Source organism: Denticeps clupeoides, chromosome 5 (genome assembly GCF_900700375.1).
Source record: "Denticeps clupeoides chromosome 5, fDenClu1.1, whole genome shotgun sequence".
Lineage (NCBI taxonomy): Eukaryota > Metazoa > Chordata > Actinopteri > Clupeiformes > Denticipitidae > Denticeps > Denticeps clupeoides.
In genome coordinates, this window is record NC_041711.1 from 29,478,637 (window position 1) to 29,499,141 (window position 20,505).

At 42.8% G+C, this 20,505-nt stretch overlaps 3 protein-coding genes across 4 annotated transcripts; 2 read left to right on the forward strand and 1 right to left on the reverse strand.

The window, feature by feature from the left end:
- The first annotated feature begins 361 nt into the window (after positions 1-361).
- calb1 (calbindin 1) lies at positions 362-10,670 on the forward strand. The gene is made up of 11 exons (XM_028980012.1): positions 362-518; positions 717-793; positions 3,410-3,484; positions 4,381-4,461; positions 4,574-4,630; positions 6,890-6,967; positions 7,701-7,756; positions 7,878-7,917; positions 8,259-8,312; positions 9,138-9,209; positions 9,791-10,670. The coding sequence occupies exons 1-11, from the start codon at positions 440-442 to the stop codon at positions 9,902-9,904; spliced, it is 783 nt and encodes a 260-aa protein (XP_028835845.1). The 5' UTR covers positions 362-439; the 3' UTR covers positions 9,905-10,670.
- Positions 10,671-11,166: 496 nt separating this feature from the next.
- Positions 11,167-17,640, reverse strand: decr1 (2,4-dienoyl CoA reductase 1, mitochondrial). Its single transcript, XM_028980499.1, has 10 exons — positions 17,508-17,640; positions 16,837-17,036; positions 16,567-16,624; positions 16,397-16,483; positions 16,070-16,217; positions 15,249-15,348; positions 12,625-12,697; positions 12,344-12,490; positions 11,878-11,940; positions 11,167-11,781 (listed from the first exon to the last, which is right to left on the reverse strand). Exons 1-10 carry the CDS (start codon positions 17,586-17,588, stop codon positions 11,719-11,721), a joined length of 1,020 nt encoding a protein of 339 aa, XP_028836332.1. The 5' UTR covers positions 17,589-17,640; the 3' UTR covers positions 11,167-11,718.
- A 472-nt stretch (positions 17,641-18,112) lies between these two features.
- On the forward strand, positions 18,113-20,368 carry pmvk (phosphomevalonate kinase). 2 transcript variants are annotated; one of them, XM_028981324.1, is made up of 5 exons: positions 18,113-18,232; positions 18,300-18,363; positions 18,830-18,982; positions 19,064-19,193; positions 19,788-20,368. In XM_028981324.1, exons 1-5 carry the CDS (start codon positions 18,144-18,146, stop codon positions 19,964-19,966), a joined length of 615 nt encoding a protein of 204 aa, XP_028837157.1. In that variant the 5' UTR covers positions 18,113-18,143; the 3' UTR covers positions 19,967-20,368. The 2 variants fall into 2 exon arrangements, with proteins under 2 accessions (XP_028837157.1, XP_028837158.1); XM_028981325.1 differs by having other exon boundaries at positions 18,830-18,976.
- Positions 20,369-20,505: the final 137 nt, after the last annotated feature.

Below are 20,505 nucleotides of genomic sequence, written 5' to 3' on the forward strand. Positions count from 1 at the left end.
TGTTGGCCTCTTTGCCTTCACTCTGCGGTCCAGCTCACCCCAAACCATCTGGACTGGGTTCAGGTCCGGTGACTGTGGAGGTCAGGTCTCCACTTTTTGTTAAGTACATAACTCCACATGTGTTCATTCATAGTTCTGATGCCTTCAGTGAGAATCTACCAACGTAAATGGTCATGAAAATAAAGAAAACACATTGAACGAGAAGTTGCGTCCAAACCTTTGGCCTGTACCGTATATCAGCTGTTCTCGTCGGGACGCGCGCCACGTGCACGCGCACGCGCGCGCGCGCGCCCCCCGGAACGCGGGCACCTGCGGCGCGGGCGGCGCGGGCGGGCGGGCGTCGGGGGCGAAGCGGCGGCGGCGGCGGCGGGAGATTAAATACGGGGCGCAGCGCATCAAAGCGCCTCAGTGGAGCAGCGGCGACAGCAGCGAGGAGACCATGGCCCGGGCTTACCTGCAGGGAGTGGAGATCTCAGCCTCCCAGTTCCTCGACATCTTCCACCACTACGACAACGACGGTAAACTTCTCACGACCGCGGGCTCGACGTTGCGTTGGAGGACGCGTCTCTCGGTAAAGGTGCTCTGGTCCAGGACGGACCAGGAGCCCCGACTCGAACCGGATTCCTTTAGGCTTAAACGCAAAATCCACATCTTCTCGCCGTCACTTTGGCCCGACGCGTGATGTTCTGCTCATTTGGCGTTATGCGTGTTTGCAGGTAACGGATATATCGAGGGAAAGGAGTTGCAGAACTTTATAAAGGAACTTCAGCAAGCTCGGAAACAGGCAGGGCTGGTAAGTCACCAGATTCTGGAGCAAATAAGGCAATAAAGCAAAATTCTTAAACACGCACATTATATATGTATGAGCCTGTCGGAATATACGTTAGGATTTTAATACATATATGTATGAGCCTGTGGGAATATGCGTTATGATTTTAATAAGCAGCATACTTGATGGTACTCAGATGTCACATTCTTCTAATTAAGAATGAATTAGAAATGAAGATAAATGAATATATGAATACACAATGTCAGAGATACGCGATGCTCCGAAAGGCTGCAGCTTTTCCAGCAGTCAGCGATTGATTATATTACTGCTGGTATCAAAAATGTCGACAATCGCTGACTGCTGGAAAAGCTGCAGCCTTTCGAATCTTTTGCATGATGTACATGGTGTGTCTTTCATCATATGATATGGAGTGTGCATGTGTCTGTGTGTCCGTGTGTGTCCCTGTGTGTGCGTGTGAAGGTCATATAGATTCCGAGCTGCATGTGTGTCCTGCAATATCCCTGGAGAACATACAGGAACGTCTCTCTTTATCGTCTCTTTCCGGCTTACTTATAAAAATGAGCGGTGTGTTTGCTGGGGACAGCTTCACATTCATTCTGCTGCAGGGACGTGTGGACGTGTGGCGAAACAGACATTTCATTACGTCCGATTAATGGAGTGCAACAGGATAATATATATCTGGATTTTATAAGAGGACGTGAAGGTGAATTATTATTATTTTGACAGATCATTAAAAAAAAAGAAAATTCACCTTTCTTTCAATCCGGTTAATAAACACATTGTAGTCCTCTGACCCCTGCAATTAATTCATGAGCAGGAATAATAGCACGTCATTTGCAAAAAGAAAAAAAGCCCTTTAATTAATCTAATGGAGAAAAAAACATATTGAGGCTTAATTTGGAGAGGCTAATGGATTTATGTGGAAATTAGGAGTGCAATGATGGATTAATATGCCATGTTGTGTAAGATTGCCCATGGAGGTGTGGGCTTTGTTTGTTGCGTCACAGACAGAGCAGGTGCGGTCAGTCACTTCCAGAGATTAAACATGGGCGAAATTCGGACTTAATCTCTCCCGGCCCGTGTCCACTTCGGAGAAAATTTTTCTTGCCCTGTAAGCTTTCACCGCAGTTTTAATCCTCGGTGGTCACCATCCGGGATAAATATCGTTAAAATGAAAATGTCCGGTCTCCCAGAGCCTCGGACCCCATGGCTATTGGCACAAGTGAAAGAAGACATTGCCAGCCACTTATGTGACATCCATATTTATGAGTGGATTTTACAGATTCATTGCATTTTTTTAACATCCTTCCACAGCCAGTTGACACTGTCATTTCTCATTCAAAGATTTTCCCTCAGCAACATATTGCTTTTATCGATCCATTCTGGAGGACCGCAACATTCTGAAAATATGGAATAACTGGTGCAGTTTAACCTAGGAAAGCTGTTCTTCTGCTTTTTATGTGTCATTTTTTTCCATGTTAACCTTTCACCTGTTAGTCAAAAGATTTTATTTTTGTTATAGCACTTTTCTCTAGATATGCCATTTTTATTGCATATTCAGATAAACCCTGGATAAAGTAGAACAGCTACCTTTTAGGTCATCATATGCTATCCGTAGAAACTTTAACGATAGATTAAAAAGACATTTTGTGTTATATAATTTTAGTGTAGGGTTGAAGCCACAGGTTCAAACCCAGCCTGCTACCATTGTGCCCTTGAGCAAGACACTTAACCCTGAGTGTCTCCTGGGGGACTGTCCCTGTAACTACTGAACACTCTGGACAAGGGCATCTGGTACATGTGAGTTGGAACATGATGGAACAAAGTACAGCATCTGATGGGTGGTATCTTTCAGGCCTCTTCCTGTCAATGCAGGCTTTATTCTATAGTGGGAATACACTTGCCCCACATACTCCATACTCATATTAAGTTAAGTGAAAATACTCTTAATTCATGTTTCTATAAATTATATCGTATGATCAATTAAGTCATTTTTTATACTGTACTGTTTCATCTGAAGTTTCCTAACGTTAAGAAAAATTGTGAGATTTAGACTTGCTCAATATAACCCAATAATTTAATGATTGTAGAGAATTAGTAAAAACATGTTTAATCTCCACTATAAGCTGCACTGTCTGTCCCCTTCTGAATGGGAGAGATCGGGGTCTTTAGGAGCCAGGTAGTTATTGTAGCTGGAAGGTCCCTCTGACCCAACAGGTCTGCTCAGGAATCCTTTCATCCTGCAGAACAATTCTGCAGTTCCTCTCTTCCTTCTATGAACGTGAAGAGTATTATTGTAGGGAAAAGAATAAAAATAAAAGGCTGAACAAATGTAGTCACTTATTACTGCTGTACAGACATGCATCAATGCCAACTTGACCATTCTGGACTCTGGATCTAACAATATGACTCAACAGTGATTTGTGGGTTATCTGTGTGTCCATCATTGAAATACCAATCTAGTTATCATTGAATAACTTGCGTTCACCATCGTGTTCATAATCAGATAAACTGCTCTCTCTCTAAAGTGGCTACAGACATCTTTTAAAGTGGAGCCACAAACCACTTTATTAACCATTTTCTGATTATAACACTTTGCCAACCTTCTTCTGCTTGCAGGAATTAACAGAGCAAATGAAGGCCTTTGTTGAGGAGTATGAGAAAAATACTGATGGGAAAATAGGAATTGTTGAGGTAGGAGCGTCTTATTACAACCCTTTCTGACTTAAAGATGACCATTGACATCTGCACAGGAATGGCCTTTATAATGTCTTGGTGTGGATGTGTGGTACCTCCTGCCTGTGTCTAATATAAGTAGTGCATAATATCTCAGTGTATTTGACAACATTGGAGTTCAGATTTGAAATAGCACCATCATAAAGCAAATTGTGAGTGATCGAATGCCTCCAATGTAATAGCTCAGATTGGACATTATAGAATTTATACATCGTAACATTAAATGTCACTTTAATATAACGTTTAACCATACTAATCCCAGCATAGATACACTTTACTGTTTTATGAAACAGTGAAACAGTGAAGTGTTAATTTTCATAAATGGCCTTGGTGTTGTCTTAATATTTCTGCACATTTTAAACCAGTAAAGGATTCAGCTGGAGAAAAAAACGAACATTTCATCTAAATTTGTAAGAATTCTCTGCCCTGTTCATAAATTAACACTGACACAGTACTGAATAGGACTGTGTAAAATGATAGTAAAATGATCTTGAGCAATTTGTCATGAGCAAATAACAGGGATGATGGATAATGGAGAAGTCCCTGCAGAAGATAAGGGAATTATTTACAGAGTGGCCGTGTCTGCAGAGCATACGGTACATTAACTCTTAGTAATTACCAAGTTTTAGGGTCAGACACATCTGAAGAATTTTGAAATATGAAGCAGCACTGCAGTAAAATTGATGGCTGGAGCGATGCAAACTGAAGAGATGTTCGTTTTGGATGTGCAAAACTTCCCGAGTACCTGTGTTTTACACCTCTGTGACTGTAACTCTCTCTCTCTCTAGGAGAGAAGAGGCAATATGATGTGGATATGAATTTAGATTTAATACAGTGTTTGTTTTTTACCACAGCTTGTGCAAATATTGCCAACAGAAGAAAATTTTTTGTTATTTTTTCGGCAACAGCTGCAATCCTGTACAGAATTTATGCAGGTATTCCTCTCTGCTCCGGTGGTGCAAACCTACAAATGATTCAAAATAATAAAGAAGTGGCACACTAGTCAGAGAAGAACTGATTTTATCTGAATGCATCTTTTCTCTGCAGGCCTGGAGAACCTATGATGCTGATCACAGTGGTTACATAGAGGCTGATGAACTGAAGGTGAGACAGAATTGTTTCATAGCAAGCTGGGATGAGATTGTTCTGCGTTGGTACATTATTGTCCAGTGACGGGTCCTCTGGGCACCCAGCCTGCTTGGCTCGATTAGATTGGAGGGCCAAATGGCATTTCTCTCAGCTTGTTGTAACCGTGGTAGTAGAGTAATTGTGAAAATCGAAACTGTAGGCCATTGCTCCTTACTGCCCGTACCCATTTTCCCCATCCACTGCTGAAGCCGGTCAATAGTGGCATGTCAGTCATCGCCTTTCTGAAGCGGTGACAAAGTCAGGAGATTGGTATGGAGGTTGTAATGCCCAAGTTATAAAGGGGAAAATTGCAAGTTGAATCGTGTCTCAGAGCTAAAGAAAAATTTAATTAAGAGTTTAGTAATCATACTATTATTCATTTAAAATTGAACCAAAAGGGGAAAGCCTAAAAAGAAAAATGACAGAGGCTGGAGCAGTGTTGAAGCAATGACAGTGTTGCTTATTAAAGCCATAGAATTAAATAAGACATGGCAATCATGGACAATGGTGCATGATTAGGAAATCCTTGTGCTGCACAAGGGCCAAGATGCAAAACAGAAAACCACTGATTATGTATATTTATATATACTGTACATGCAATTCATAATTAATGCTCTGTGTCAAAACAAAGTACCTTCTTCAGGCACTGCTGCATCCTTAAAAAGGACACAGCAATTAACAATTACACGATCGGCCGTGATTGGGCTTTGCATTTGAAGCAGGAACACTTTCTGAAACTTAAGTATAGAATGTACTTTTAAAAGTAGAAACTGTCGTCGTACATTCCATTTTTCTGATTGGACACGGTTCTTTGATGTCTTTGGTTGGCCGTGTGCTTTTCAGAGGATGCTGCTGAGGATGCCAGCATCACCTCAAGGCGAGATGTTATGGAATCGTATAAAAATACGACGTCAAAAGAAGAGGCTGGAATTTGGACAAGATATGTTTTCGCTTACATGTCACTCTTTGTCATTTTTGCTACACTGCTCGTTTTTACAGTTTCGCTTTTCGAGCACTCCGCCCCATTTTACGTTTACGCTGCCTGATTATTTGGTTGGGTTATCTGGCACAATTCTCTCATGTGGGCGGGGGTTCAAGAACACGCAGAGCAGCATCAGCTATTAGCCATCAGATATGGATCACATCATAATCTTCGTATTTAATCAATACTTACAATCGGTTAATTATGCAGTTGATTGTCTGCACAAATTTCGTTCCATATATGATGGCAAATGGCTGTTACTTACTACATCTCGCAGTGATGGGGTTCAGAGTTGTGACGGGAAGTTCTCTTTTCAGAGTGCCTCATATTTTAGCTTACTTGGCAAATATGCTTTATCAACACACAAAGCATTCATATTTGACCCTTATGGCTAAAGAATGAGGCTACGGATGCCACAAGAGCCAAACTTCCCATCACTAGTTCCGGGGAACAGAGCTGTCACTCAAAAACCTGCTGGCCAATGAGGCGAAGCCCCACCCACATGAGAAAATTGTGCCAAATGTCCAACCAAATAATCAGCCAGCGTAGCTGTAAAATTGGGCGGAGTATCCAAAAAGCCAGCAGGGAAACTGTAAAAATGACCCGCGTAACTAAACATCTCACAAGCAAAAATGAAAACGAGCGAGATGTAAGCAAAAGATGTAGCTTGTCGAAATTCAAACCTCTTATTTTATTCTTTTTTGTTTGATATTGCCATAAATCTGATTCCATACGAAGCACAATGAGTAAACAATGTAATGCACACAATGTTAATTACCTTCTGAAAATCCAGTTGGTGAGCAGCTGTCGGATTTTTGGCCAGTGACTTAATAACCGAGCCAATCTGCCACAATTCGGGCATGCAGTGTTTCCTGCAGCTGGCTCAGTCTATAGAACTCAGCATCTATTCTCCTCTGTCTGGAGGCATGTTTCAGCGTTGTACTGACATCCCTACACACATCTCATTGCTTCTATGTAGTTGCTGCATTCATAGGAATGGCTACTGAATAATAGAGAGAAAATGATCCACGTTGTGCTGTATCATGACCACTCCAGGAAGCAGCATCTTATACAGTTCCTTTTTATTAGACTCTGGCAACTTTTCAGGAGTGCTGCTAGGAGCAAGATGGCTTTATATTGTTGTTAATCGTGCCTACAGTGAGCATACACATTTTTATGAGAATTGATTACCAGGGCCACTGTAGTGAAGCTGCACATCTTGAGAACGAACTTTTAATTCCTTTCATCCACAGAACTTTTTAAAAGATCTCCTTCAACAAGCGAAGAAGCCGTATGATGAGAAGAAGCTGGAGGAATACACACAAACCACGGTGAGAACATAGAAATAACCAGGACCCTGTAGCAATTTTCCTTCTTGCACAACTTTTTCATTGTCAAAGTCACTCATAAATCCTTACACTTGCCCATTTTTCTCCAACTTCAAGGACAAAATGTTCACCTGCTGCCTAATATATCCCATAATGTGTCGTACCCGGTGCTGCTGTCAGAAGATAATCATGTTATTGCTGATTGGTGTAGGTCTGGGCATTTAGGTGTAGTTTGTCAGATGAGATATTTTTCCCAGTCCGTGTTTCATGATGACAGTGAGTTAAGCAAAGACCTGAAGATTATAGAGAGCAGAGCCCCACGCCACCTTTTTGAAGTGAGTGTGGTTGGCTGTTCATTGAGTGAAAAGATCGTGTTTTTATTGATTTACGCTGTCGGCTGTGTTTTGGGAGGGTTGAGGAAACCGATGGACATCTAAAATATGCTGCATTGCGTCAGAGTTGCTCATTCAGGGAAGAGAAAGATACAGAGAACCCATGCTAATGTGGAAAAAACTACCACATCAGCATTCAAAATCTGTTATATCATCCCATAATAAAACAATTATTATTTAGAGACAGATTTATTCATTGAGAACTGTATTTGAAAAGATTCTTGTGGCGTGGGTGTTTTTTTTTTTTATTTTATTTTCATAGTACCAGTTTCAGGTATGCATGACCTAAGCATTATAGAGGATGTGTGTTGTTTATTGAAAATTCTTTTTTTTCTCCTTTCTAGCTGAAAATATTTGATTCCAACAATGATGGCAAGTTGTGCCTGTCAGAAATGGCAAGGTTTGTTTCAGCCCGAAATGTAATTTTTAGCTGAAACATTTATGTGAGAAAGTGCGAAATGAAATTAAATGATATTTGAAATGATACTTTCTTGATCTTGAATTGATATTTTCTTCCACAGATTGCTACCAGATCAGGAGAACTTTTTACTCAAGTTTCAGGTGGGTGATGTGTCAGACGATACCCCTATCGATTGGCTTGAAATCATTTTTATGTATTGATGTAATAATGTGCATTAAAGAACAGTGGCACCAGGGCCTATAGGCTTTTTATACTGGGTTACGTGGCTTGATTTAACATGCAAAAATCACTCCACCTCCACCTTTCTTACATGACACTGGAGAGTAAATTAAGCGTTCTGGCTATTGTGTTTTTATCAGTAATCATTGTGAAATGTTTCCGATTGCCTGTGCAATAAGTTGAGTGGTCAGTAAGAGCACATGTTCGTAATTCAACCCGAAAGGTCCAATCCTGACTGAGGCTTGTGCATTTTCTCCCACAGGGCGTTAAAATGGAAAGAAAAGAGTTCAACAAGATTTTTGAGTTATACGACAAGGTGGGTCACAGTAATTTGGTGAAGTCATGCTGTGAGTATGTACAGCCCACAGACACTGCGCATGTACAGATTTCCTTTTTTTTTTTTTTTTTATCAAGACTGATTGCAGCCTCTGTCAGAGGCCATAGATCAGTCCGAACGGCCCTCCTCCCGTCTTTAACTATATAAATGTACAGGAGGTGGCCTCCATCAGTATGCAGTGCGAATGCATGCCTGGAAATCACAGCAGCACTGTTGACCGGCGTGTCCCTGAATAGGGCAAATGCACCCCCCCGATGACAGCGCCTCTGATGCGTATTGATTGGCAGGTTAAGTTGCGCACACGCCCTGCAGCTCCCCGAACGCGCAGGGAGGCGAAATGGATTTTATAAAATAGCAGCCGCTCGTTACGGGGGCGGCGACAAAGGCCCAGTGTGAATGACAGCCGATCGCGATTTCACGTGCATCCGTTTCTGCCACGCGCGCCGTGTAATCGAGCTCCGTCACAGTTTATTCTGGCGCCTCCCGTCACCGTCACCGTCACACTTCTGCAGTAGAGTCTCTGTAGTCTTCCAGTTGTTCCTACATCACCCGAAAGCCCATTTGTTACCGCAGTGCCGTTTGCGGTTTCGTTAGATTTTTTAATATTTTTGTCTGCTTGCCTTTTTTTGCCAAGCTGCAGATATAGAGAAGCAATAGCATGTCATCCCTCAGACTCTGCGTGCAAAAGCAATCGTCAACGCTTTCCACCCCTGGTGAAATGAAACTTTTCCTCATCCCAGAGGCAGATTTAAAGAAATTTGCCGGAGGAAGACCGTGACATTTTGTTTCTCTTCTCGTTCACAGGACAGGAATGGCTACATGGACGAAAATGAGCTTGATGCCCTGCTAAAGGACCTGTGTGAAAAAAACAAGAAGGTGAATTAAAAGTACATTTGCCTTTTTGTTTAATGCGTTTGTGAACAAGCGTCACACACTAAAAGTAGAGTAATGGTCAGGCACAGCCAATACTGCGGTAAACATTCATGTGGTCACAAATCAGTAAACTTTCTGCGTGATGATTCATTTACGTATGAATGTTATACCTGTGCGAGATTTATTTTAGAACAATACGGCCAAGGTAGATCAGTTCAGAAGGGTCCGTAACTCACAGTGAAGGATAACCTCGAGTAACACTGTCACAGTTGGGACTATAGGTGACACAATATTACTCCCAGGAGAGCTCTTGACAGTCACAGGTTCAAACCCCACGTACTGCCATTGTGTCCCTGAACCAGACAGGGGTTCTGTAACTACTCTGGATGAAGGAGTCTGCTAAATGCCATTAATGTAAATGTTGTAAATGATACATGATGTACTTGTGAAGATATGTCATTGTTGGATATGTCACACAGCTATGTGACAAAATATTTGTATAGAAGGAGTATTGCCTCCAGACATTCTGAAAATGTTGAGTTATAATCAAGGCAGAAAATAACAACACCTCTGGTTTCTCTCAGGTTCTAGAAGTGAACAAAATTGCCACATATAAGAGCGCCATCATGGCCCTGTCTGATGGGGGGAAGCTCTACAGAACAGAGTTAGCACTGGTGCTCTGTGCCGAAGACATCTGAGACCCTCCATCCCGTCAGTCGCCTCTCTGCAGCACATGCAACCCACCAAGCCCAGCCCCCCTCTCCGCTCACTCGTGATGTGTGTGAAGATAGTGACAGTGTAGGGTGTTCTTTATTGTCTTATTTTTCTAATATTTACTTTTCTTTTCTTTTCTTTTTTACCTGCAACGTCTTGCTAGAGGTGTTGAACGAGAGACCAGTAGCACACACTTTCCAGTTCTTTCTATACGGTTTGTAAATGTACAGGTTTTGTAATGAGTAAATTATTACAATAGCACAGAACCTGCACCCTGCACAGCGCCCGAGACGGCATTGTAGCGTCGGCTCGTCTGTGGGTGGACAGATGTCCATGAATCAGTCTTCATCCAGAGTCTCACAAATGCAACTGACTTCTTCACCAATGGGAAACTTACACTAAATTACACTAAATCAAGGGATCACACTGTAGTGCAAGCAATACTGATGGAACCGATGGAATGTGCTCTGAACCGACCAATAGAGATGAATTACAGGATCAAATGGAAACGTTTAAGGTAAATTTACTTTAGCAGTGCATGTTCAGTGGTGATGGAACCCTGCCCTAACCCCACCCCAGACCCCTCCAAGTTAACAAATCTATAAGCACATGTCTGCAAACATGATTGACCCCCTGGCCTGTTAGTTTACGACATGAAAACTTTTGCACTGTCAAGAAGACTACATGCTTCACTATAAGCTGAACACCATATACACTGTGTAAGAGATCATTAAACTTACTGAGATGAGATGAGCTGTGTGTGTGTGTGTGTGTGTGTGTGTGTTGTTTATTAGAAATACAGGACTTTGGAGCATATAATCGAATATACTGTGGAGTTAGGGGTCAGTGGTGGCCCAGCAGATAAGAAAACTTTGCCGGTTCGAATCCCGAACCTCCAAAGTACCACTGAGGTGCCACTGAGTACCGTCCCCACACACTGCAGGCCCGGTAGATAAGCGACCACTTACGCAACCAGCAGGAATACAGCGCTTCGCTGATCGTTACTGCAGAACAGAACGGTGGTATTTAGCTCTGGGTGTTACAACTACACTGAGACACCAACTGCTGTGAGGTTTTGGGTTTTTTTTTTTTGTGGAACTGAGAAGCCCCTCAACATTTCATGCCAGCAGACAGTGGAGAGAAGATGGAGGAGCAGAAGAGCACAGTTACTTACACAACAGTTATAATCTACAAAGACTATAGAAATGGCAGAAGCATTTAAGAAAAACTGAGACATAAAGGTGGATAATCTTACAAGAACATATTTATTTCTTTTGACATGTTATAACATACGTTGAAAAAAATTACAACTAAGAGATTTGTACATATGTTTCTAGAACACTGTTGTATCTTACTAAGATGAACACAGTCATAAAACATGATGTTTAGATTTTAGAACTTCATGTTGAGAAATGAACATTCTGCTGTTTCCCTACAGTAATGTAGTAATCCAGTATTTCAGAAAACTCAAAAAGGGCTCAAAGTTAGTAAACTTGCCCCATGCTGGTCTCACCACCGTTAGAATAAACCCTGTCCACTTAGCGTTCCGTCCGGAGAAACAGCAGCGTGGAATGGAACATCTCCTGGAATTGAGCACCATGATTTACAGAATCCCCTCCCTTATTTATTCATTTAAAGTACACTCTCACATTTGTGAAACACATGCTTAATTACAACCCTAATGATTACAATCTTTTCAAGCCTCCAACAGAATCACAACAAGCTATTTGCATGAAAAGTATGACTTGAAGAATAATGCAGATGTCGCCTTAGCAATCCGATTGTTGTTCTTGGGGCTTTAAGATTCATTTTTCGTTTTCCTGATCATGGATTCAAATTCCGACCACTGGTCCTTTGTGACCTGTGAACGAAGAACAGGCAAGGAGTGCTGAGGGTCTGAGGAGGATCAATTGTGGCCAGTTTTGCTCTGGGGAAATGCTTAAACATTTCCTTTTACCATTCTCAGGTGATTGAACTCTCCAGACATGAGCACATATTCTCCACCATCCATTCGAATGATCTGGGGGTAAAAAAATAAACTTCCTAAGAAAGCACTTCTATAAGCACAATAATAATAATAGACTATTATTGTGCAACTGTTTTCTAAATAATATTACACATATACAGATGTATAAAAATAGAAAACTATACATAAACTAATATATATTTAAACACAAATATTCCACATTTAATTGTAGTATGATCAACCATATAAATCCCAATATAGTAGGATCCATATAAAGCTGACTGGTCACAGTGGATGGAGAAGTGATGCAGAGCCCTGCCAGCAGCCCCAGAGCATCTGAAACCAGAGCGCCGCAGTGGGAGATAGACTGGGCCGTGACCAGCTCAGTGCAGTCGCAAGGTCAGACAGAAAAAGGAGGGAGGGAGGGAGAGAGAGAGAAGAAAAGAACCCAACTCACCGCCCCAGACACCCAGCTGGCGTAGTCACTGCAGAGGTAAGCAGCAAGGTTGGCGATCTCTCCTGGAGTGCCCAGCCGACCTACGGGCATTCTGTCGAGCAACACCTGTTCGTACACGCCAGCAGGGTCCAGGCGGCTGAAGGCACCCTTCGGGGGAGACGAGCAGGGACACCAGACATCAGAGAATCACTCAGAACATTTAACTGACAAATCAGACCCTAGTACACAGTACAAGAGTAAAGAAACTCTATGTGATGTGTGGGGTGGCGTAGAAACGACACCTTGGTTTTAATTGGCCCTGGCTGGATCACGTTGAATCTCAGGCCATATCTGCCCCATTCTCCAGCGAGCGACCTGCAGCAAAAAAAAAACAGCCGAGCAGCCAGCGGTGAAAAATGCGCTCGCCTTTTCTCATTAAACCCTCCTAATGGGCCGATCCGGCTCCATGTGTAGTTATCTCCAGGAAACCAAACGCTTCTCAATTCGGTTTATCTAACAGCGGCAGCGGAAGCAGCTAAAGCGTGGCGAGAAATGACAAGAAGCTTTCCAGGGGTCAAACCAAATCACTCTAGGAAATGACTGTGGAGATCCTCCATATAATATATGTATTTTTTTTTTTTTAGAAAAATTAAATCAAAACCATGCATACATGCTGTATATCGTTACAAAGGAACAGCGGTCAAAGACAGCTGCCCATCAGGCTGGTGATTTATCTAAACATCACAAATTTGTACAGTTATGAATGCACTGATCACCTTAACCATCTCCTAAAAGAAATGCATAAAGTGGTTGTGCGTAATGACCTGACTGGAAATGTGCCTGGAACTTCCTCAGGACACAGGCCCGGTGAAGGCCTGCAGTCAGCCAACCCACATGTCATTTTAAACACAGAATTGTAGAATTGGGTGAGAGAGCAGTCACTCAATTTGACGAGCATGTTAAGTAAATAGGACGTTTCTGTAGGAGGTCATGTCCGGAAACACACTTTATGACGGAATTTATGCACCACTGAAGAAAATTAATTGCAGAAGCTCACAGGGGACATTGGTGGCTTCCGCAAGACAGCATGCGCTTGAAGAAGAAGAAGAAAAGATTTAATGCTCAGGATTCTGAATAAGATTTATTTGCCTATTTCTCCCCACTTGCTGCACATATCCGCATGGAAATTTATGTGCAGAAATCATGAATACTTCAATAAAAAAAAATTGCTGTTCACGTGGTAAAAAGTATGTAGTTTTTATGTGCATATCTAGAGCCAGTGCCTACATCAAAAGTTTTAGCGATGATTCAGATCACGTGAGCATGAGGCTGCTGAGGTGGCCAAACAGGATGCGCCTGGAGCGGAATTCAGATGAGAAATAAAAACATGCACTCTATTGCCAAAAGCATTGAGACACTTCTCTTAATAAATGAATTCAAATGAATCACATACACGTCCACAGGTATATACATAAAATCCTGCACCTAGGAAATTTCCTCACTACGAAATATTCCATGGACAACTGTTAGCAGTATTACAAAGTGAAAGAAACTGGGAATAATAGTAACTCAGCCACTCCCAACCCTGCGTGACTTTTGGATTAGCTCGAGAAAAGTGTATAGAGCTCTTTGTGGAATGGGTTTCCAGGCTTCACCAAATGCAAAGCAAAGCAAAGCCTCGGCGTGGGGTCGTTTTCCCAGTGAAAGGCAAATCAAGACAAATTCACACTTCCAACTGAATATGAAGAGTTTGGGAGCGGCCCTGTCCCGTGCACAACACTCATCAGTGTACAAAGCAGCGTCCAGCTTGGTGTAGAGGAACCTGACTGGCCTGCACAGAACCCTGACAGAACACTTTTGGGATGAGTTAGAGTGGAGACTGCGAGCCAGGACTTTTCATCCAACATCAGTGCCTGACCTCACAAAAAAAAAAAAATGGCCAAAAGGTTCCATAAACACTCGTCCCGAGGAGAGGTGAAGCTGTTACAGCTGCAGAGGGTCTATGGATTAAGAATGCAAATGTCATTAGAGTTCATGTAAAGGCAGTGAGGTAAAATTTTTCCTGTGAGACTAATTATTAATTCAGGGTGGAATTCTACTAGCAAAAGAGGGGGGGAAAAAATTATACACCACGTGGAGTACAATCCAACTGCAATTTTACTGTTTGCCCTCTGTCCACACCTGCCTCTCACCCTTCAGACGGCATTAACATCTGTGTGAGCGTGAGTGTGTGTAGGGTGTGTGCACACCTTCTGTTCTTCCCTGCTAACTGCCTGTCTGAGGCAGCAGAGGTAGGAGCTAAATGATCCATTTATCATTGTAATGCTTTTCTCGTGCACCCATAAATAGAAAGACAGGGGGGCGTGTCCACAACGCAATGGGCCGGCAAAGACAGCCCTGCCCTGGCAGCCCAGGGTTCGGCTGGTCGAAGGGACCGGAGTGTATATTATTTCCCCACACTTAAACAAGACCACTAAATTAGTGAAGTGATTAAAAATGCTTATGACAAGTGACCTCAGGGTAAATGACCTCTTGGTTTGTAATGAGATGGCTCTTATTTTGAAGAATACATAATTCTTTCATTAAAAGTGTCGGTAAAATTCATGTTTTTTAATGAGCTGCCCATACGTATCAGGTGAAGTGAGAAGTGTCCCTCTTGCTGACGTGATCGAGCACGTTCCATCCATCTTAATTTACAAATGGAGGAGAGATCGGAGAGGGGCTTTCACATTTAAAATGTAAATTAAAAGTGCTGGGACCTTCATTATGCTAATAAATGCCTCACTTTAAAAATACATTAGCGTAGCATGCTGTTTGACTTGGGAGACATAAAAACATCTCCCACCAGCCTGTGACAGCCTGTTGTGTTGACAGCAGGAAAGCTGGTACACAACCACCCCAGCCTGTTGGAAAAAGAGGGACGTACATGCAGAGGGCTTCCACTCCAGCTTTAGCAGAAGCACTGGGCACCACAAATCCAGAGCCAGTCTCAGCATAGATGGTGGTGATGGCCAGAAAAGCTGCCCCTAAGGCCAGAGAAAATATATATTCCATAATAAATGTATGTTTACAGAGCATCCAAAAATAATTAGACAGTCAGAATGTTAAATGAGTGAACCAGACGGGAAAGATAATAGCTATTCCAGATTGTCGCATTTTGGCCAGGTGGCTAAATAAATGAATCTATTTAAATGAATACATCATATGACTCACATTCAAATTGCTGTATAGACAGTGGTTTACTAGCATGCTCTTTTTCAAGTGCAATCTGAAAAAAAAGCATTTTAATTTTGGGGTAGGTAATAACCAACGACTAATAGAAATGCATAAAAATGTATTCAAGACTATGTATGAAATAGCACAGGCTCATATTAACTCTTTTTCCATTGCAAGGCACACAGGAAACCAATTTTAGTGGTTTTTGTCTTTCATTCATCACTGTTTTCCAGGAAGAGGAAAGGGCCAGGATAATCAAGGAACAAGTGACTCCACTGAAAGAATACATCCAGAAGCATCCAAAACAACAGATATGGAGGCCAGAGGGACGGGGCAGTGTGCAAAATGTAATTACGAAGATATCTCTGACCTGTCTTTCATTACTGTAGTCAACCTTTGGATCTTTACATTTACTGCCACCCAGTGGCGTTTCAGGGTAAACAGGATTGTTATTAAATGTGAAATCGTATTAAATGTACATCAAATAAAGATTATAGCCTTATTTTAATTCTGTTAAAAACTATCCCTCACCTTTTCCAGCTTTTATCAGGCGCTTTCCAATTTCCAGAGTGACGTTGGCTGTGCCGTTCAGCACAATGTCAGTGATGGTTTTCCAGGCGTTGGCAGAAAGTTTCTCTGAAGGGGAGATGAAATTACCTGCAGCGTTGTTGATTATTACCTGAGGACCAAAACATGAATTCATACTAATAAATAAAAACCCACTAATATCATTCTTTGGTTTCACTCAATCTAAACTACCACAGAAAGCACAATATAGAAGGCCGAATATCATAAAAACAACAACCTAAAATCTAATTTAAACTCCAGGATACATGTAGAGTGTCTGGACCTACGTACATCAGGGAGACCAACTTGACTAACAACAGAATCCACGGCAGCTCCCACTGATGCCGGGTCCCTCACATTGCACTGTACAGCATGGACCTGCAGTGACCAGATCAACAGCGTCAGTACGACACAGAGTCTACTGGACACACAACAAATGTGTATATAGAACTAAGATTTACCTTGTTTCCCGTTTTGTGAGAGATTTCATCCGCAGTCTTTTTCAAAATATCAAGCTTTCTACGAATGCAAGATTAAGAAGCTGTTACATTTGTTTCATACTGCTATTGATCACCTGAAGATCAAGAAGATGAGTGGTTAGAATGAAAATATTCTGGAAGGGCTGTCATCTTGCTCCTGGCTTTCTGATCCCTCAGTTCTTAATACTTACAAGCATAACGGCTCCTAGAGCCCTCGACAGAGCCAAATGCCTGATGATCACATGACCGTACCTGCTTGCAATGACACATTCAGCACCAAGGGCTGACAGAGTGGATGCCATTCCCTTCCCTAATCCCGTGCCTCCACCAGTGATGAAGGCCACTTTGTTTTTGAACGTTCCTGGCAGGAGCATGGGCGCTTCCTTGACGGGGAAGAACGAGGCTTGGGGTGGCACTTTTTGGCACAGGGCATGGCTTCCATTAGAGAACAACTGAAACAACAGGCAGAGGGAAATGTCATAAAAGTGGTAGTAGCCCAGATGCAAACCCCACTTACAACCATTGTGTCCCTGAGCAAGACACTTAACCCTGAGTGTGTCCAGGGGGGACTGTCCCTGTAACTATTGATTGTAAGTCGCTCTGGATGAGGGCGTCTGATAAATGCTGAAAATAAAAATGTAAATAAGCGCAGAAGTGGTTGCGCAGAGGTCAAAGGCGAAAGTAGGTGAAAGGTCAGGGTTACTTCGAACTGACAGCAGGTGGCGGTACAATGTGTATAAATGTATGTAATTAATCCAGTTATATGAGCAAATGATGAACGAGCCAGACAGCTGTAGATGTGGACAAAGTTTAAATCGTGAATTGACACAAGGGTCGAATCTTTCCCTAGACACGCGCCACAAACAACACGACAGAATTTCATGAGCCCTGCATATTTTAGAGTCTCACACTTTAAAGCTTACCCGAACATAAGCTAGATGTTTAACTGGTGAAGCTATGTCTCGTTGAATCACAGAAATACGTCCAAGCAGTGAACTTGCCATCTTGTAAAATAAGAGCTGGTCACCCGATCAAACCATTTACCAGGTTGTCGGTGGGCGTTCCTCGCTAAGACGTTTCCCTATTATATATTCCACTACAGTTTTTAAAGAAATATTATATTACGAATTCAGGTATACAATTAGCTGATGGAAAGCGCCTTTCCTTGTCTGGTAAATGGGCCAATATTTATGTTGAAACGCATCTGAATTTCATTGACCCCCTGTCGTTTCAACATCGGAGGTTCATGAAACCCATGGCGTGACGCTCACCCCATAACCAAAAAGAACGATTAAACTCGCCCTATTATAAAAAAAAACTAAAGCATCTGAAGGTGTGCTCACAAGAAATAAGGATCTTATGCTGCAATTGATCTGAATTGATTTGATCTTTGATATCATACTGTATTTAAAGACTAAATGGTATAAATAAGTGCCTGAAATTATTTCTCGCGTACGTCTATGTTGGCAATTACGGTAAACGTTTCAATGGTGTGATTGGACAACGCCGCTAACAGGGAAGTGTTTGACTGCCGCGGTACGGTAGCCGCTCAGGTGGACATGGCGGTGGCGGGTCCTGTGTTAATATTGCTCTTTAGTGGCAAACGCAAGTCGGGGAAGGATTACGTGACCGACCTGATTCGGGAAAAGTAAGGCCGTTCGCCGCCTGTTGTGTCGTTTCTGGTGAATGCGTCCTGAATCTGTTTTTCCACGCAGACTTGGTGCGGACGTCTGCTGTGTTTTGCGTCTCTCGGCGCCCCTTAAAGAGCAGTATGCACAGGTGGGTCCGCCGCTTTTAACTCGAACTTCTGGTGTTCTGTCGGAGTATCTTGCCTTGTCAGAATTTCCTACCGCAGCCTATTTTAATAACGACTGATAGCTGTACAAATGAGATGTGCAGCTTGTTTATATAATAATTATACTATTATACTGTTCATAAACCACAAGTAGTATGTTGTGATTGCTCGGAAACACCCATCAGATTGTCCTACCACCAGTGTTTTACCTGTTTGAATACGACAATTTATTGACCAAAAAGCACAGGTATGTTCTGATAGCTAAGAAACACAAGTATGTGATGCTGTCGTTGCCGTTTTTTTCCTTTTACTACTCCAACTAAACTTGAATAGCGGTGCGAGGGCAGCGTGCGTTTATGGGCGTGCGCATGCGCAGTTGCCTTTGGTAGGACGTTTCGATGAGTCGGATGAAACGATAGAACACCGGCGCACTGTGCTTGTCTTTGCCAGGAACGAGGGCTGGACTTTACGGAGCTGCTTGGCGCGGGGCGGTATAAGGAGCAGTACCGCGCGGACATGATCCAGTGGGGTGAAAGGAAGCGGGAGCAGGACCCGGGCTTCTTCTGCCGCCTGGCCATTAGGGACGCGACACAGCCGGTGTGGGTGGGTGCCGGAGGCTGAATTCGGTGTCGTCGAATGTCCACAGATTGCGTGAGGGCTTTGGTCTCCTGTGTCACGCTGCAGATCGTCAGCGATGCCCGACGCGCGTCCGACCTGCAGTGGTTCTGGAAGGAATTTCCACATCAGTGCCACTGTGTTCGTGTTGAGGCCTCGGAGCAGAGCAGGGTGAACAGGGGCTGGGAGTTCACAGCAGGTATAGATGCTGTACACACATTTCTATACTATTTTATCTACATTTACAGAATTTATCAGACGGCCCCTTATACAGAGCGACTTTGAACCAATAGCGACAGGGACAGTCCCCCTGGAGAGGGGGTTGAGTGTCTTGCTGACCGTGAAGTGAAGCTTTAACCCATCACCCTTGGTGAGCAGTGGGCAGCCATGACAGGCGCCCGGTGAGCAGCGTGTGGGGACGGTGCTTTGCTCAGTGGCACCTCAGTTGTTCGCGGATTACGAGTCTGTTTCCTCTGAGTGCGAATCGGGCAGCAGATGCAACTCATGTTCCACACTGCTGTCATTTATTGAGGGGCCTAGCGGTTAAGGGATGGGATGGTAGTAGCCTAGTGGGTAACACACTTGCCTATGAACCAGAAGACTACGGAGTCACAGGTTCAAATCCCACTTACCATTGTGTCCCTGAGCAAGACCGTTAACCCCAAGTTGCTACTGACTAAGTCGCTCTGGATAAGAGCGTCTGATAAATGCCGTAAATGTAATATAAGGAAGTGGCCCAGATCCACCAAGGTGCCACTGAGGAAATAAAATGTATAAAATTCTCTTCTTTTAGGAATCGATGATGGAGAATCAGAATGTGGCTTAGACCACGGAGTACAATTTGACTGGATGATCCATAATGACGGGGATCCTGCTGTGCTAGACGAACAATTAAAAGAACTCTTTTCACTGGTTTGCAAGCATATCACAGAGAACACAAATAATTCCACAGGAACCGCCCCAAAGACGTGACAATTGACAACAGAGACAGCAGACTTGTTTTATGTAAACATGTTCATGATTGTCATTTTGTGACATGGTACACACAACGAAATGTGTCCTCTGCATTTAACCCAACCCCCTTTGTGAGCAGTGGGCAGCCATGAAATGCCTGCAGGGAGCAGTGTGTGGGGATGGTACCTTGACCGTTCAGGATCTGAACCCACAACTTTCCGGTTCCTTATCGGCCACCACTGCCCCTTCAATGGAGAGCTGTTTGTACATGGTCTGAATGTACATGCATGAATTATTGTGTTTGGTTTCAGAATAAATGCATCTTAAAACTATACATGATATTGTCTATAATCAGACCTGAGTATATTCCTTTCTGATATAATTTCAAATTCTGGGCAATAAAGACGACTACAACCCTTGCACAGTTTTAATTTATGCTACTTACCACTAGGGGTCAACCTGTGTAATAACTGGATAATGGATTTTTTTTTGCCACAATAGTGTCAAAATGACAAATGAGTCATTATTGAGGAACATTTTTTTGCCCTAAAATTGTA